This window comes from Epinephelus lanceolatus, chromosome 8 (assembly GCF_041903045.1).
Source record: "Epinephelus lanceolatus isolate andai-2023 chromosome 8, ASM4190304v1, whole genome shotgun sequence".
Taxonomy (NCBI): Eukaryota; Metazoa; Chordata; class Actinopteri; order Perciformes; family Serranidae; genus Epinephelus; species Epinephelus lanceolatus.
Genome location: NC_135741.1, coordinates 11,852,268 through 11,871,202, shown reverse-complemented (window position 1 = coordinate 11,871,202; position 18,935 = coordinate 11,852,268). Strand labels below are relative to the sequence as shown.

The 18,935-nt window shown below is 40.4% G+C and overlaps 1 protein-coding gene across 3 annotated transcripts; it reads right to left on the bottom strand.

The window, feature by feature from the left end:
* Nucleotides 1–572: 572 nt before the first annotated feature.
* On the bottom strand, nt 573–18,351 carry LOC117258980 (protein-serine O-palmitoleoyltransferase porcupine-like). Of its 3 annotated transcripts, none has more exons than XM_078169836.1 (15): nt 17,965–18,351; nt 15,545–15,682; nt 15,245–15,437; nt 15,042–15,085; nt 14,745–14,926; nt 14,510–14,640; nt 14,392–14,412; nt 11,717–11,731; nt 11,485–11,610; nt 7,843–7,943; nt 7,634–7,710; nt 7,458–7,521; nt 7,162–7,247; nt 4,470–4,580; nt 573–4,131 (listed from the first exon to the last, which is right to left on the bottom strand). In XM_078169836.1, the coding sequence occupies exons 2-15, from the start codon at nt 15,678–15,680 to the stop codon at nt 4,030–4,032; spliced, it is 1,389 nt and encodes a 462-aa protein (XP_078025962.1). In that variant the 5' UTR covers nt 15,681–15,682; nt 17,965–18,351; the 3' UTR covers nt 573–4,029. The 3 variants fall into 3 exon arrangements, with proteins under 3 accessions (XP_078025962.1, XP_033486137.2, XP_033486138.2); XM_033630246.2 differs by having other exon boundaries at nt 15,545–15,687; nt 17,965–18,349; XM_033630247.2 differs by lacking the exon at nt 11,717–11,731 and having other exon boundaries at nt 15,545–15,687.
* Nucleotides 18,352–18,935: the final 584 nt, after the last annotated feature.

The window sequence follows — 18,935 nt, the reverse complement described above, 5'->3', positions numbered from 1 at the left end:
AGACAATAGGACATGGAGAGTCTACGGTGGAGAAAGGCTCCACCATAGATCGGACTTGGCTCTGACTCATTGAGGTCCGCACAAAGGACCTCTGGGTTCTGGTTTGTCCCACAGTTGCATTATCACATTGGAATCTTGGCAATTTGAAAGCTAGGTTGTTGCCTTGAGCTCTTTGTCACATTCCTTGGACCATTCCTGAGCAATTTTGCGGTGTGGCATGGTGCACTGCCTTGTGGAGGGGCTACTGCCATTGGGGGTACTGTTGCAGTCAGTGGGGGTACTTGGTCTATAACAATGTCAAGGTAGGGGGAGTGCATAAAGAGGCATTCACATGAATGCCAGGACCAAATGTTTCCAAGCAGAACATTGCATTGTAATGAAATGATCGATGTTATTCACTTCACCTGTTAGTGGTTTTAATGTTTTGGCTGATCAGTGAATATATGTATAGTAGGGGCCTCCTGCTCCGTCTCTCTTTGAGACGAGGGGCCTTTGAAGACCCTCGATCTAACATTTCCCATCTTCTCAGACATTCAATTAAACAGACGGCAGTCCAGATTTGATGTAAAATTTTTATAAAAATATCACAGGTGTATCAGTGCCTTCACATTTACAGGGAGAAAAGTCAGCTTAAAGCAAATATCAGAGTAATATTTAAAATACCGTACTTGTCGGATTGAGTGGATTGAGTACGTCTGAAGAGACTGAGCACGTCTGAAGAGACTGAGCACTTGTTCTCAGGCATGAACAAACATTCAGGCTCTAATCTAAAACACTAAGTCTTAGTCAAGAAGCAAATCCTTTGACGTTCTAGATTTAAGAAAGAAAGACAGAACGTGAAGACAATCTGATAGATGCTTGTTTGATTCTTCCATCAGAATCAGTCACATACATGTAAATGCATCATTTAAAGCAGCAGTGTGATAAAAACTTTACTTAAGGATACATATTTAATATACTTTATCATTTAATCTAATATGAAATTTATAGAGAAGTGTTTTCCTTTACAGTAACACGTGAAATACCCTGATTCTAAACTTTTATTTTTAATACTGAAGAGTGAAAGAGTTTTTCAAATGTTCACAAATACTAATAAGACCTTCTCTAAGCAAATCAAATAATTCAATTTAAAGAAAATTATCAAAATAACACAAAACAAAATACAAACACCATTAGGAAATTTCACCACAAAAATCAGTTCATAGATTCATTTTCTTTATCTAAAATTCACAAAAGGGGGGAAATCATTTTACATTATAATTGCTGCCTTGTCATAACCATAACCTGTGCTCTTTTCATTCAGAAGTAAACTCTTTGTTGTCTTACACATGCTCAAGAGACACGCTCTGTTATAAAGGATACGTCTGGTTATCTTCTTTGCCAACAAATCCCATGAAAAGACCAAAACCATCAAGTAACTGACTCTTCTAACAAGTGTTGCCTCTGTAGCTGCAGCCTGATATCTATCTGTGTCATAAACCTCCCCTGCTGTCCAAAATGCATCAGTAAGCCACTGTTTCACTGGGTGACATCTTCCTTCATTGCAATGAACGTGGGCACTGTAGTTTATTTTGAGTCAATCCCACGTACGCCGTCCTGGCGTACGTGGGATTGACTCACTGGAGCACGACATGTGTATTAATACGCTGCTGAAAATAGTTCCCAATAAATCTGCTAAAACCTACAGTGCTCTCATGTTTTAGAAAATCAATCAGCCTTTTTTTAAAATGTGAGCATATAGAGTGGATTGCCTGAGAGTCACAGACAGGCTGCGGGAAGTCAGAACGTTTTGAGATGAGCTAATATGGGAGCCCATTAGGGACTTTATTAAAATAATAATGTAAACTTCAAAATGAAAATGTAATTCCACAATAGCATTTTAATTTTCCATATATGTATGTTATCTGAGAAAAGATCCAAATGAAAAAGCAATAATCCAATTTTCATTTTCACATTAGTCTTTAAAATGAAATTTCAGATTCCGTTTTCATTTCTATTTTTAAAAGCCAAGAAAACTGCGTTTTAAATTGTGCCCTAAATAATGCTTGCATAAATGGACAATTGGACTACATTGTTCATATTAGGGGTGTGCCGTATCATCTCATAATATCGGTATTTTTTTTAATATCATATGAAGAACTAATATCGTGATATTCTTGATATTTCAACTTGACATACTGACATCATACTGTTACCCACGGCAACAAAAAGCATGGCTGAAAGTGAAATTATTACCGACTCTGTGTGGTTAGGGGTTCTCCCACCCCTTCTTCATGTTGCATTTAAATTTTTTAATTTGATATAACATTCAAAATATTGTCCACTGTTCAGCAGGTTAAGCCTTTGAAAATAAAATGTTGGATATCATTTTCATTTTCGTTTCCATTTTGACTTAAATATTGTTAGCATGAATGGAAAATCAGATTAGATTGTTTAGACTGGATTTTAATTAAATAACATTTGAATTTTGTCCACTGCACAGCAGCATACAACTTTGAAAAATTCAGTCATTCAGTTGTTTAATTTCTACAATAATACCTCAATTAAAAGCCTAGTCCCAATTTAATGCCCAGTCTCTTTTACTAGCCTTGCGTTGCTACACATTTTGACAAATAAATGCCTGTCTCAATTAGAAGCCTGGTCTGGTCGCCAAGAAGTTCATTTTTATAGAAATTCTTTGGATGTATAAAACCCGGATTACACAATCGGACCACTTTGGCTAACATTAGTTAGCTGTTTATATCACACATACAAGAATAAATGTTTAAACGTTTGTCAATATTGGAGATGCTACACATCGTTAGCTCAGTTCATTTCATTTTACTGAAACCATGAGCACCAGAGAAGACTGTAATTCATTCAAAACTGCCAGCATGATGAAGGAACAAGTGGTGACGCCTTTACTCTGAAGCTGCCACAAAGTCAGAATATGTGTCTATTCCTTGATTACCTGTCAAGTTACTTATATTCCTTTAGTCTGCAAGGGTCGTTAGTTCAAAAGAATCAGAAGTGGTTTTCATAAAAATTAATCCGAGTTGTGAGTATTGTTTTAACAGGATAAAGTGATGTTGTGTCAGTGTGCCAGATGCCGTAATCCTCGAGTGTCATGAAACAAGTGTCACAACGTAACACAATTCATATCTTATTCAAAGACTGATTTTTATACAATATTCATACTGGTTCAAATAAACAATTTGACTCTATTTCCCATACTTGCTGAACAACAGTTTTGTGTAAAAGGCATTAAAGGCCTGTCCCAAATAGGGACTGTTGAGTTCAGTGATCTTATCAAATAATAGCCTAGGCTCGTACAATGCCTATATGAATATGTGAAAATGCAAATTAGATTATTGTATTTCATTTACATATGCGGAAAATTAAATTGCTATTTGGGAATTACATTTTCATTTTCAAGTTTACATTATCACTTTAATAAAGTCCCCTGTGGGGCTCCGTACACTAAGGTACTGTTTGTCTTTTCAAGGGATTTGTTTGTTGAAAATAGGAATATAGAATATAGAATATCACCAGCCTCATCCTTCAGACCTAAAAACTATGATTGTAAAACACTTGAGGTGAGGGGGGAAACCACATCTGGAGGACATCTGATGCATTCGACGCTGAAACCTAGATAATGGGCTCTATCATGTGTCCACAGAAAGGAGCAGCCGATCTCCACCATGCTGATAGGTATTGATTGTGACTCACAGTGAGACATCGGTAACTGCTGTCACAACATGAGGGCTTGACAACTGCAGCTCAGATAAAAAGGATGAGATACGGAGAGAAGGGAGGGGTGAGGGAGCGGGCTATCATTTCATGGATATCAAAACTACGTCCCCAGCAGGTTAGACTAATAGATTACCCAGCCAACATGCGGCGCAACCTGAACACTGCGCGTTGGTTTATTGTTGTATACAGGTTGATTCGGTTCTCTTCGGTCTGATGCGGAATAAAGTCACAGTGCAGAAGTGGAGAACCAGCCTTACATCTCTCATTATTGCTTCACTTTCTCTGCTTCTCCTGTTATTAGAGAATGAGGCGGTACAATATCCAGCATCCAAATGTGACCCAGTGGCTTGTCCAGCTCAGCTCTGACCACTTCTGAATGGTATGATGGGTTATATCGTCCTGTAGGGGGCAGCACATGCTATGTAAGCTCAAAGGGACAATGCATAGACACAAACCTTTACTTATTTATACCTTTCATAAAGATTTTAACCCGTTTTCTTCTTTACAAATCATCATTTATTCCTTCTGACTGTCTGAGCAGAATCTACAACCACCTCGACACAGAAATAATTATATTGCCATACACTTTCTCCTTTGAACTATAAATACTGCAGCTATGGTTACATTCCTACACAGCACTTCACATGTTCGTATGTCACATAGTGTGCTGTACATTTTATGAGTACAGAGCGGATAAATATAGTCGCATATATCCATCTACACATCTGTGACCTCACCTCATCCTCCTCCATGTAGTCCACACTGGAGTTGAACACAGAGCCCAGGTACGTCAGGTGGAGTATTGCCAGTGCACTGAATGCTATGTTAATCACATACACCCATAGCTCCTGCACAGGGACACAGAGTTAGAATAACGGACATATCAATAGTTTTTCTTGATGTCTTGATGAAATAGATTAGCTAAGTGTTTGAATGTTGAACTCTTAAACTTCCTCTACCAAGCATTAACTTTGTTTGTTGCTGGTCGATATTTAAACTTAGGGAGAAATACTTATAATCTGAAACCACATTTTCAGGGACGCTGACATATCATTGCGATCAGCAGTATGTTGCAGGCTGCTTTTCCTGGGCATAAATCATTATTCCCCCTCCCGGCTGCTCTTGATGTGTGTAACCAATATAACATAAGGGATCTTTGCTGGGCACTATGCCAGTAAATTCCCAAAATACATCAACTAGCAGCGCATGGCAGACCACGGGGGCTGCTGTATTTTAAGTGCCGCAGTTGTTTTTTTCCTAACATTAAAACTTGACGTACACACGACTTTGGTGAGACATGCATCAATGTAATGATTAGAGTATTTTTCATGTTGTATAATGAGAGTCTCTGTGCCTGCTGATGAACTTTATCATTATTCTTTCTTGTTACTAAATCAAAGGGAAAAAATTATAAAGGGCTTCATATTTTTTAATTCATAAATATATGCAGAGTAAAAATAGAGACCACATTTTTTTCTGAATGTTAACTCGGCCAGAAGATCTACTAGGTAGTGCCCCCTTTGAGCACCTCCTGCTCTGAGAGGAAGTGCCAACGATGGCAGTGCAATGACCATTTGCACAGATAAATTAGTTGGAACAAAACCATGATATGTATTAAACATGGACATAACACCACAGGCCTGTGGTTGGTGCAGAGATTTCTATTTGTGCAGCATGAAGCATGTATTGTACATGTAGTAAAAATAAAAACATTTAAAAATGAACTGTAACTAAACAGAAATAAGAATGAAAATAATAAACATCCCACAAATGAATGGAAAAATATGCAACTGTAAAAACACTGTGAGGTTACATTTGGAGCCTCATTTTGTTTCCTTCTTGACGGAATAGTTTAACACTTTACTGGCTTTTGTCTCTTCTCTAAACATGAAGGCAGAACCAGGAAATTGTTAGCATACCTTAGAATAAAGACTGGAAGTAGAGGGAAACGGCTGACCTGGCTTTGTCTACTTTAAAGGTTAAAAAAAAGTGAGTGTAACTGTGCCCAGCCAGGAAACAGTCCAGCACATAATAATGGTGCGTTCCATTTGCACTAGGAAACCGGAATTTCCGACCCCCTCGTCAGAAATTTCAACTGAAACGCCCCCCTGAAGTCTGATATCCATCTCGGAATGTCGGAACAACCTCATAAACCCTGACCTTAAAATTCAAGATGGCTGCTAATAGTAATAAACTGTATACTTCTGTCTTCTGTCTGATTAAAGGAGTGGTAAGTCCTGTCCAATTTCTGTCTGTGGACATGCATTGTGGACATTTATATGCACAAAAACATAATGTGTTATCAACTGGTACTGCTAACAATGGCTAACCTGGCTAGAGCTGGTATTGCTAACAAGAGCTTTGTTTTCCGGCTTGTTATACTGGGAGGCAGTCAACTCGGGTGTGATGTCAGTCCCAGCTTCAACTTCTGACTTCAGAGGTAAACGGAACAGAGCATTAAAAGGATAGTTAATTAGATATTTTGTGGGGTTGTATGGGCTTTTTATCATAGTCAGTCTATTACATACAGTAGATGTGAGTCGGCACGCCCCCAGTTTGGAGAAGGAGGCAGGAGTACCGCCACGGAAGCTAAGTAATGCATTGCTTTGGATGGGGGTCAGCAGCAAAACATATTTTAGCCACTTAAAAATAGTCCCACCTTAAAAAAACAATATTGTTTTAAGTGTATGGTATATTGAGAGTATTTTTACTGCTTTACCTCTCTGTCAGACAGCCCATTCTAACGGGAAAGCTGTCAACAGCTTCAGTTCTCCGTCTATGCTCTCATCAAAGCCACCAGACTCCATTGAGAAAAACAGTAATTTTAGCTCGCTGAACCTGGGAGCTGCTGGTCTACCGCTGCTTCAGTCAGTTAGCTTGTTTGTGTTACTGTGTGACTTTTGAGAATCTGAACTAAATCTTTTAAATGCCAAAGTCACACAATAACACAAATAAAGTAACTGTTCAAGGCAGCAGTAGACCAGCAGGTCCTGTGTTCAGCGATGTAAAATCACTGTTTTTCTCAATGGAGTCTGGCAGTAAAGAGAGTGACATAATGGCTTCATTTTCCCTTTGGAAATCACTGTCTGACATTAAGGTAAAGCTGTGAAAATATTCTAAATATAGCATACACTTAAACTGATATGACTGACCGCTAGCTGTTTCCCCCTCCTTACACTCTTTATGCTACATTAAGCTAACAGTGTTCTGGCTATAGATTCATATTTACAGTAGTGTACATATTTTAGAGACATGAAAGTGGTATTTTTCTTCTCACCAAATACTCAGCAGGAAAGAAAATAAGCATATTTTGTGAAAAATGTCTAATAAATTACTCAAATAAAACCCACTGATGAGCCCGCAGCTAATCTTAAATGACTGTTAACAAAGGACCTCCTCTCTGAAAAGGAGGCTAAAGGTGAGCATTACCTTTTTGTTCCGGTGAGTGCAGTTTGGCTGACATTTCCTTGACAATATACAGGCATTAAAAATGTCTGCAAGCCTCTTCCGCAACACTGAAACACAAAAGAAGGCCAAAGCATTAAAATAAAGCCAGAGGAAGAGCTCTTTTTTTTCCAGCCATAAGAGGTAAATTACAAGCACTGCAGTGAACAGAAGCAGTGTGTAATAGCGGGCGCAATTAACCATTAACTGCAAAGCTAAGCACCTTTTTTAAATGGAAAGGTTCTAATGTGGAAAAGAGATGACATTAGGCAGACGCTCACCGTGCTCAATGTACGTGATGAACCCGAGAGATATGAGTACTGCACCCAGATGAAAGCTCAAACCCTGCCAGACACAACAGTTAGAGTCTAAACAATCCACTTGTTGAAACAAACACACAACAGTACACAGTATATGAGCTATAATCGCTTATGTAAGACGTCCACATGGTACTCACATGCAGCAGGGCACTTGCTGTATACGTCACCATGATGGCGGAGAACGTCCCAAATTTGAGAGCACTCTTAAAAACATCTGTGAGATGAGAGCATCAGCTTGCTTTAGAGTGTCTGTTTGAATGAGCCATTACCACGGCGTTCATAATGAGAAGAAACAGCAAAGAACAGCTGCTGCCATCAAGCAATCACTGTTAACATTATAACTCACAGGTGTGCAGGAAGCGAGACATGGGCAGATTCCATGACGTTACCACCTCCACCATCGACCGGGGAAACTCTATATTCAGTGGCTTGGATACAGTCATGTCCCTACAAAAGAGAAGAGGGGGCTGCTTAAAAATGTGAATAAAGAGAAACACACTTTATGTTACAGCTGTAGTTGGTAACATGTATATAAATAAAATAACATATTTGCTGAAACTATGCACACAATATTACACAAGATAGATAATGTGTGAAAAAAAAAATATGTTAATCTGCCTCTTTGTAGTGCTTGAATTGGCATTTGCAAGAATCCACCGAGTCTCAACGAAAACAACCAATCAGAGCCGAGGAGTCTCTAACAATCATGTCAATTACAGCTTGTAAACTGTGGTCAAACTGTCAAACTAGGCAGCGCTGAACAAATATGAACAAGGATTCTGTTACTGCATTGCCTATTGCCTAAGTGCGCATTCCAATACTCATACTACCATACTATATAGCACACCAGAAAATGATTTACTATGTCCTAATGCATGGTATGTGAAATGCAGTATGCCAAAAATACCAGGATGTTCTACTACGTCTGGTCCGATTTTGCAGTATGCAAGCCAGCATGCTTTTCTGGCTATTCTGACCCAGAGTCCTCTGTGCAACCGATGATACGTCACATTGACTGAGCCACAAACAAACTGATTGACAGCTGTCAGAAGTCGCAATGATGGATGAAGGCGCATACAGGTGACTGATGACCAGTCGAATAGTAATAATAGGAATATTGACTGTTTAAGTAAACAAAATAATCATAAGTATCACAAACAACAAAAGGACATGACTATGAAAATGACAACGACAGAGAACTGCGGATATAATTTCACTGTCGCAAGTACAAGATGTTAGAATCTACAATCTGTGCAGGTAGAACTTTAAAGTTAAACTACATACATTGCAAATCACAACAGCAGAGCTCTCCGGGTGAACTCGGTAATTGTTCTATCTCCAAGGTAACGGATGTAAAAGCAAGAGGGACAAAGTTCAAGGCCTAACGTTATGAGAAAGTAGTATGTCCCGACTGTGTCATACTGCATGCAACAGTACGTACTTTTTAAGAGCAGCTGCAGTACATACTAAAAGTAAAAAGACAAAGTATGCGATTTGGAACGCACCCTTAGATTGTGACCCGGCTGCCACGTTGAAAACAGTCATGCAAACACAAGGCAACACTCACCAGCCGGAGCAGCACTAAAATATGTTTCTGAAAACATCTGAGGTAAGAAACAGCTGATGCAGTAACAGAATCCTGATTCATATTTGATCAGTGGTGCCTTGTTTTACAGTTTGGCCACAGTTCATGAGCAGTGACTGACATGATTGACAGCTGTGTTAGAGACTCCTCGATCTACACTCCTTTCAAGACCTCACAAAGTCGTACTCTCTCCCTGGCTCCTCATGGTTCTTCTACCTCTGACTTCATACCGCCTTAAAAAAATATGGAGTACCATGGGACTCTCCCAAAGTTTCCCATCTCCTTGTAAAATTTATGTACTTGGCTCAATTGTCCGGGTTTGTATCCTCGTTGTATTATAAATTATTGACTCATAATCTTAACCACCTATGTATTACGTTGGTATGGGACAGAGATCTGAACAACCTTAGATCTGACCTGGACTGGCCTAGGATATGGAATAATGTCTTCTCCTCTTCTAAGAACTTTGCTTTCTGGTTTTTCGGTTATAACCCAAAAGTTACATTGCCATCTGTAGCAAAACAAATAATCATGCTGCTTCGACAGCTGCAAAGAAGACAATTCTTAAAAGCTGGTTCAAACCAAGCCCTGTTGTGAGCAGAGTCTGGGCTGTAAGGTTATATGATATTTGTCTTCTAGAAAAATCTACAGCGAAGGTTAATGGTGCAAAACCTGAGACACTTTCCACCTGGTCCCACGCCACTGCTCATGTCCATAAGCTGCTCAAACATTCAGCTCTCACTCTAATTTTTACGTTCAAAAACAAAACAAAAATAAGTCAAAACTGTCTGTTGCTCTTTGGTTTGCTTTTTGTTTATATTTCATCATTATTATTATTACTTTTTTTTTAATTAACTTACTTCATATTTTTTACTTCCTATCAGTGTTTTATGAAATTTTTACCTCTGTACTCCGCTAGGTACTGTTAAATGAGAAAATTAATTTAAAAAATCATTACCAAAAAAAGAGACTCCTCAGCTCTGACTGGTTGTTTTCCTTACACCATGGTAGATTCTAGCAAATGCCATTAGAAGCACGAGAATAACCTGAGGCCATACTCACAAAGCTTTTCAGTTATTCTGATAAGGACTGCTGTTATTGTTGTTAGGCTATTCATGTAATATGTAATTTCAAAGCTCTTTTTGTGCCTTTATGATGCACATCAGATCAACATGGAGATTGATATAGGGCTGAGTCACTGATCTCTTTTATGTCCCTTTTCAAAACATACTTTTATTGGGGAGTCTTTCCTGATTTTACTTGAGTTTTACATTCATTTAGACTGTCTTTAATCTCCTCAGTATTTAGATACTTAAGTGTTTTTATCAGTTCTTTTGAAAATCATTGTTTTCATGTGTTGTCTGTTTTAATTATTGACATATAAAGCACCCTGCAGACTGCAGAGGCAATCAGAATTTGTCCTATTGCAGCGTTAGAGGTCAAGGACAAAATTCCATTCATTGCTGCAGTGTTATCATGCTTTTTCCAACACTTGGGACACATACCTTCAAAAAAAAAAATCACTTTTAAAAATGGTCCCTTCAAATTGGCACTACAGTCAAATTTTGGGGGTCTGGCTTATTGACTATATACTCTAGAATTATCCCTTTACAGTTAAGACTAAATCCAGGTAAAGGTGCAAGTTATTTAGGGTAAAAAAAACCTGTTAGGAGTATAGAGGAGGACTTTGCAGGTGCTTAAGAGTTTCTGAAGCAGAGGAGAAAATGGCAAAAGACAAAGAGGCAGGAGAAATATTCTCCAAATGCTGAATGACAGTGAGTTAATGAAACGCCACAGATTAGATCATGCAGGGATAATGTTTGTGGTCGATCTCATTAGAGATGCACTCACATCTCTCACCCAACGCTATAACGCCAGAAATGAAAGTGATCACAACACTGAGATATTTGGCAACTGGAAAAAAAAATGCAACAGTGCAGCAGTGATGATTTGGGTCTGTCTCAGCCTTCCATCAGCAGAGTGATCACACTAACAATGACAACACTGCTACAGTGTCATATTGTGGTGCAGTTCATTTCATCTCCACCGGGTGTCCACACTTTGCAGGCTCACAAAATGACAACCAATCACATCTTTTTAAAGACAATGTCACACCTAGCAACAGGGTCAACCACACCTCCTCACCAAGGTAAAAAGTCTCTGTCCCTTCCTGCTCAGAGAATATTCCTAAATCACTCCTAAGCAAGGACTCCCTGCTAGAAATGTTGAGACTAAGTTAGGAGCTCCCTGACAGAATGTTTATGAATACAAACCCTAATTTTTTTCACACTATCTGTCAGGTTGTGCTGTGCAGCTGCAGTGACACTTTCAGCAAGTATGACAAAAGGTTATTTTCATAATAGATACCGACTGTAGCCTTAAAACTGAACATGCAGTTCTCACCATTTGAGGTTTTCCTTCTCCTCGGTGAAGCCTGCTCCAGCCAGAGTAGTCGTAGTCTCGCTCAAATAACCGACAAAATAATTGCTGAAGTGAAAAGACATCGTGTTCTCGTACGCCAGCAGCCACCTAATGCATTGACATTAAGAGAAGAGGAAGACACAGACAGACGTTACATTCCAGTCTCGGGTTAAATCGAATCGAATGAATCATAGCACAACACTAAAGTACATACTTTGCCGTTGTACCTCTGAGAAGCAACAGAATAAAAGAGAGGTGTAGCAGTTAATGTTAGTAATTAAACTCATGTAAGTGTTTTATTGATTTGCCGTGATGATCTACGTCTCATCATGCTTTTCAAGATGGTGAAACAGTTGTGGTGAATGAGAGGGTGAGGTGGGTGTCATGGTGCAAATGTGGCTGCACAGAGAGGAGGTCTAGGTTGTAGGTTTCGTTTCAACAATATGGGGGGGGGGGGGGTCTCACTTTCCCTCCTTTTTAATAACCTATTCAAACTATTTTTTTGCAAGATTGCAGTACTGATGTTGATCCAGGACCATCATTGACATGTTGACCCTGAACAACTTGTTTATGTTGATCCAGGACCATTACTGCTACGTTGATGTCGACATGAACAAATTATCCAGAATCAGTGTCATGATGATGATGGTATCCTATCCAGGATCAACATGGGAAAAAAGGAGGGAAATGTGTTCATCGCAGGACTTTGCAACTGAAAAATGCTTTTATCCTTACTCTTTGTTACTGAACAGTAGGGATGCACCGAAATGAAAATTTGTGGCCGAAGCCGAATATTATTAAACGCTTGGCCGAATACTGAGTACCGAATACCGAATATCATTGTTTAGTTTTTCATTACTTTTTGCAGATGAACCCCCTCCAGATTAGTGTTGTCACGGTACCAAAATTGGGACCCACTGTACGATACCAATGAAAATATCATGGTTCTGAGTAGTATCACGATACCACAGCGAAAATGAGGCAGATGAGCCTTTTGTCATTTATGAAAAGATAAATCACTTTTCTATAGTACATCAATGATATTTCAATGGAATAAATTACTTACTGACTTATTCATACTTCAAAAACAGCATCAATAAGTGATTAACATAGGGGGGATCAAAATAAAATAAATAAATAGAATAAAAATCAACCAGCCACCCTCCTCCCCTGACAGTCCCTTCATAAGTAATGAACAGTCCCTAAAGTGTGGTGAGGTTTGTGGGCCGTTACTGCCAGAAAGAGAGAAATGTGAACGGCTCGATTCTCCTCTGACACGTCACATACCTGTGTTCGGCTGGCTCAGCCGTTCAGGTACTTCTGGGCAGTCTACACACCAAGAAGAGGACATTATTGGAGCCGACTTCTCCGTCGCCCGGTAAGCCGATGGCCGCCGTATTTGACAGGAATACATTACTGTCTGTGTCTGTGACCCCCGATCAACCCACAATCGGTGGGATTCGCCTTTCGTTTCTGCTGCTGGTTGAAATCTGTAGGCTGCTTGCACAGCATGCTGAATGATTTAAGCCTATTTTGCTCGCTCAAAACTATTTTTAGTCGCAAATGCGATGCCGTGAGGGATAGATCGCCACACTACCGACATTTTATTCAGCCCGTCACGGCACGCCATTTGATTGCGTTATCAAAACGCCACTATTATTCGGCCTTGCTTTTAACTTATTCCACAGAATACCGAATGTGTGGTTTTTTTTGCAATATTCGGCCGAATATATTCGGTTACCGAATATTCGGTGCATCCCTACTGAACAGCTTACTTGTTAGCATAGCCTTCCTACTTATCAAGCTAACTCGTTAACATTCTCATTTATTGGCAAGTTTACTCATTAGCATAGCCATCCTAGTTAGCAGTAGCTTAGGTTTAGGTTTTTTTGTTCAATGTTCCTAAGGATTTTGTTTAATTGTACTAACTTCAATTTGGAAAACTAGCACTGACTAGGACCCTACACGTGCCCTCTAGTGGCGGGATAGCGCGTTGCATATCCGACCAAGAACTGACTGAACTTCAGTATTGCTGCATTTCTGCTGACCAGGAATTCTTGTGTGTTTCCAAAGTCAAGCAAACCCAAAAGCATAATCTACCATAATCTACCGTAATAGGAGCATCGTTGACCCGTTTACAGGTACAAAAAAAAAGTTGTCTACCATAATGTTACTCTCTACATTTTGAAATAAACACATCATAAGCATGACTTAATATGACCAAGATGCCTAAAAGTAAAAACAAGGCTGTTTTCATCAACTTACAAGCATGTGCGCGTCAGACATACTGTAAGTGAATGGGTTTTTTAGTTGGAAAGGTAATGCCCTCATGCCCCACTAGAGGGCGCATGAGGCTTAACTTCAGCATACCACAGGAGTCAATCTGTCAATGTCGTCACTCTGGTATTGTAGGGTCCTAGCTCTGACTAGCCCATCATCCACTGATGATGTCAGAGTGTTGTGATTGGTTAAACACAATGTTAGGCGATACTGATCCAGGAGCATGTCCCACTTGGCAAAATTATGCCATGCAGCATGCAACACTTAATTTACTGCATTCTGGTGATTTTTATGCACCAAATTGCACAATTTCTGGCTCAATTTCTGGTGTAAATGTCTTTCATTTTATCAAAATAAAGTCCTGCTGCTTCAATGTTTTTATTCAGGGGGACAAATGCACGATCTTAATATTGAGGGGGATGTGGCCCCTGCATCCCCCCTTGAAATCTACACCTATGGAGGGGGTAATGATGTGGATACATGCGTGAAGGTGAAGGTGTTGCATAAGTGGTGAACAGAAAAAATAAGCACACATTAAAGAATAAAAATAGGTGTAGAGCACGCCTGCAATGTTGAGTATCAGAACCACTGAGGTGGACAGTTAATTACCTGATCTTCCTCCTCTTTTTGCTGTAAACAAAGCAGGAAAAAAATTAAGCCGTAAGCAATCCAAGCCGGGGAATAAACAGGGATTTTGATTTGTTTATCTCTACGTTGTTAAACTCACCCTCGTAGTAGCTTGTCTCCATAGACCGGTATGAAGTAAGGGAAGAGGTAGGGCGCCACACAGTTGGAAATAACAAGGCAGACCTGGCTCTTCACCCAGCTAACAGACACTTTTAAAAGCCACGAAAAGCTCTGAGGAGAAGAGAGACCCAAAGATTTGAACAAATAGCGGCTCGTCTCTTTTAAATAATCCTCACCCCTCGCCCAACCTCTCACAGATACTGTATCACACTCACCAGCTTTCGTCCCTCTAAAGCGTCTTTGTAGCTGTTGAAGCTGATCCAAGGACCAAAGATGACTGTGCCCACAAAGTAAATATAGCCCATGAACTCAATGGGTGAGGGTACACTGGTCACGACACCTCTGTCCAGATCGAAGGCCAGAGAGATGGCTTTCATGGCAACCACCATCTGTGAACCTAGAAACAGCAGCAGCAAGACCGTTATCATAAAGGTTAATTGAGAATGATCACTTTTATTGTTTTCATCTTTTAGAAATGTGTGAAACATTGCTAAAAAACATCCTCAGCCCACCTCTCATCTTGTGCCAGTTGGTGGTGTCCATCATGTGCAGCTCCCTGATAAAATTGGACAAGAATAGCTTCAGTTTTAATGTAGTTCTCGCCACAAATTACACACAGTGATGTGTACAACACTGACTTTGCAAAGTGTTCACTTCAAACACAGGCTTGATGTGCGCCGCTGAGCTGTCAGGCATCAGAGGCTGACTCTCTTACCCCAGCAGCAGGTAGATGAGCACTGTGATGGAGAGGAAGGTGCCTCGGATGGTGGAGTGGCGGCACAGGAAGAGGAAGAGGTAGCAGAGAAGGCTGAGGAGGACCACCCATATCATGTGAAGCTCGAAGAACAGGTAGAGAGTGTAGAAACCTCCCGCCACTGTGCTCAGGTGTTTCACAAAGGAAGGGAGGCCTGACGAGGCAAGATAAAGAAATATTAGATGGTGGTTATGATGATGCAAGTGATGCTGTATGAAGGGTGAATAACACTGAGTGGGCACAAAGTAACTGGACTCTCACCCAACATCCAGAGAAGCCGACACAGCAGGCAGATAACCAGCAGCTGCCATACTTGCTCCAGGCCCTGCTGAGCTGTAGGCAGCAGGCAGCCATGAGCAAGCTCCTGGAAAAACTTCTGGCGGCTGAACGCTCCCATCACTAGACTTAAAAGCAAAGGGAAGCCATTTTTACAGCAACAAAAAATACCTGTACTGCCAGTGTCAGCATATATAGGAAACATTTATCCAAAATGAAAGATACATATTTTTCCTCTTAACTGTAGTGCATTTATCAGACTAGATTGTTCTGGTGTGAGTTGCAGAGTAAGGGTTAGGGTTGCAGCGATATACTGGTTTAAAGGTATACCGTGATAAAAAAGTTGATGAACGTTGAATCTCCCCTATATTTTAGTTATTTTCTAAAAGGAGACTTTTTACACGTTGTTTCATTAACAAAATGGTTTAAAGTTTCAATTACAGTAATGAAACATTTGTTCAACCAACAACCCTTTCCGTTTTCATTTCTTTAAGGGTCTATTTTCTGAGACAGTTATTGTATGTCATACTGTTGCAACCCTACCAGCCATAGAGATGTTAGCCCTCCCTCCAATATGAAGGAACTAGATCTGGGGTCTTCAACAGGGGGTCTGCAACTGCAATGGGGTCCTAAGAGTTACTGCAGGGGGGCTGCCACATTACTGCATGATAATTTAATGCAATTTTCTTCAAAAATTAAAATATGACTAAAAAAACTTCACTGTGCAAATTCAGTGTCCTTTTTAGATTGTTCAGGGTGGATATTGCAGAAGGAATGAAGGATTTCTTGTAGATTTTTTCCCAGGCCAGTGACTTCGTAGCGTCTGTCTGATGGCAGTAACTGGAAGGAGTGGTGGAGGGGGTGAGAAGGGTCCTCAGTGGTCAGGGTGGCTTTCCTGATCACTGGGCAGTACTAGTTAGCTAACATTTACTTACTATTGAAACATCCTGGCCAGTTAGCTGTATTATCATCATTATTATTCCAAGTGTACAGACATTCTTGTGAGCTGCAATGGATCAGTTTGTAACGTTTTAAACAAGAGACTCTGAAAACTGTCCACCCCGAGAGTGCACAGGGTGAGGCTAATGCACCTAGTCATGTTACAACTGCTGCTGACCTAGCAGCTATAGTCAAGTGCAAATGAGAGGAGACCGGAAAATATTCAGAGAATCATCTCAAGTGCAACTTAATTTTAAACAATATATGTAAAAGGAGGTCCCTGCTCCGTCTGTTTTTGAGCTAAGGGTTCCTTAGCCTGAAAAACTCAGCTATATCCTTTCTACTGCACTATACCTGCCAACCATATCACTGCACAGAGGGAAGCGTTCATCTAGGCTACTCACGGATGAGAAGCTCGTAACAGTGAAATGTTAATATTAATGGCATCCTCCTTGGCTGAGCTGTCACATTAGCTGGCTCAGTGGTGCTAGGTGAGCAGTGGATGCACGCTTCCTTTTGATACAATTGTTGGATGTACTTTGGTAGAAGGAAAATAGTCCCTGCATGAAACTGCTCACAACAAGGTCTGTGGATTATCTTGAGTAATTGATTTCTGTTGTTGAGTTTTTCAAATGTATATTTTTGGCACTTTGAGCACCACAAGCTGAGTGCCATCTAGTTCCATTATACTGGAGAGAAGGCAGACATCTCTACGGCCGATATCTCCAACACTCTGCAACTCACACTAAAACAAACAGGACTGATAAAGAGCACTACAGGTAAGAGGAAGAATATACATTTTTGATTTTGGGGTTAACTGTCCCTAGCACATACATGCAAACTTGCAGGCAAGCACTAACTCACTGTCAACAGACACACACTAAATCAAACTTCAAATCCCAGCGTGCTCAGCACCTCACTACAAATCTGTGCAAAACCATGTAATATGAGTCAAAGTTTCAGTGACGGCAGGAGCATATATTTACACTATCTTTGGCATCTAAATATATATTTAGTTTTAATTTTGTACCAAATGCATCAAACTGTAAGTGTAAGAAATAAATCTCTGCATGCACACACAGCACACTGACATGCTGGATTATTTAGGGCTGTATTTGTGTATTGAAGACTTCTATACAAAGCAGTATGAGTAATAGGAGACATATGCTATTCTGCAAGGCATGCTCCCTCCGCAATGCAGTCGACCAAGGGGATGAGTTGACTCACAGCTGCATTCCTATAACCGCTGCATTAACTGCACTGTCCGCTCAGCGATGTGCCACTTGGCAGAAAGCAAAGCATCTCAGACCTGCGCTGGAAACGACCGCTAACCTTGCTTCACCTAGCCAGCGGGCTTTACAGTCTTCCTACCGACGTACTTGAGAGCGGTCCCCCAGCCCCCCACGTCAGGAGCAGCTAACTGGACGCCCCAGGCACGTCAGTTTGTTTTCCGGGGTTAAACTTACCGTCTCGGAGCAGCAGCTGGAGCTTCCTCCTCGTGTTTCTCACCCAGCTGCTTTCCCGTCCCCGTTACAGTGAGTGAAGCGCGTGTGTTGCCGCTGTGTTTTAAGCACACTCGGTCCAGATGATGCTTATCTGGATGACTCCCATTGTCACAGCATCAGCACCACTCGCCTGTCATCCAGGCAGCCAGGCGGAGACGCGACAACCAATCAGCTGCTTAGGTCCGGGCCCGTCAGCCAATCGCTGTCGTCGGGGCGCTTGAGTGACAGATGGAACAGCCAATCAGAGTTATCACCCACCATTACCGGTGTCTGCTGGCCAATGGGATGTGTACAGCGTGCAAATGGAATCAGACAGGAGACAGTGAACTCGCATCTGGCTCTGAGATGTGGTACAAGAGGTTTTGGAGGGATGAACTGTGGGAATGACTTATAAAATCAACCTAGTTTTTTCTTTTGAGAACATTTTAAAGCCACAAATTCAAGAACAGGCACCACTTTATATATATATCTTTGTAAGTATAGAAAGTTATCAAATAAAATGTTCTAAAAATGAAATGTAGGGCTGCTGAAAAACAATCTGTTAACAACTGTTAATTATATTAAATCATTAAATGACATTTTATGACATGTTATTGGTTTTATTCTTCTCTTCTTGTGTTTTAGTTGTGTTTAGTTTTATTGTACAGCACTTTGTGTTTTGAAAGGTGCTATATAAATAAATTGTATTATTATTATTAGAGAAGGTTCATTTATAGGGCAACTGAGTTCAAATAAACACAAGAAGTTTGTGCTCCAGAGAAAGGATCAACACTCAGTGAAAAACCTAAGCCCTATGATAAGCTAATATGGCAAGGCTTAACTATACAAACCAATGAGCAGTGATAAGTAGCATGTCTTTGGGGTCATCGGGTGGGAACCTCCTTTCACCAGTGTTTCATCTAGTTGGTCCCACGACACCTCCAGGAGGCTAG

What these genes read in the sequence shown, in the direction of transcription:
- LOC117258980 (XM_078169836.1), bottom strand. Translation starts at nt 15,680, where the DNA reads ATGGGAGCGTTCAGCCGCCAGAAGTTTTTCCAGGAGCTTGCTCATGGC. An exon ending in GAGAAGGAAAACCTCAAATG is followed by an intron (nt 7,944 to 11,484) that starts GTGAGAACTGCA and finishes TCTCTTTTGTAG; the next exon opens with GGACATGACTGTATCCAAGC. An exon ending in GCACTCACCGGAACAAAAAG is followed by an intron (nt 4,581 to 7,161) that starts GTAATGCTCACC and finishes GTCCCTGTGCAG; the next exon opens with GAGCTATGGGTGTATGTGAT.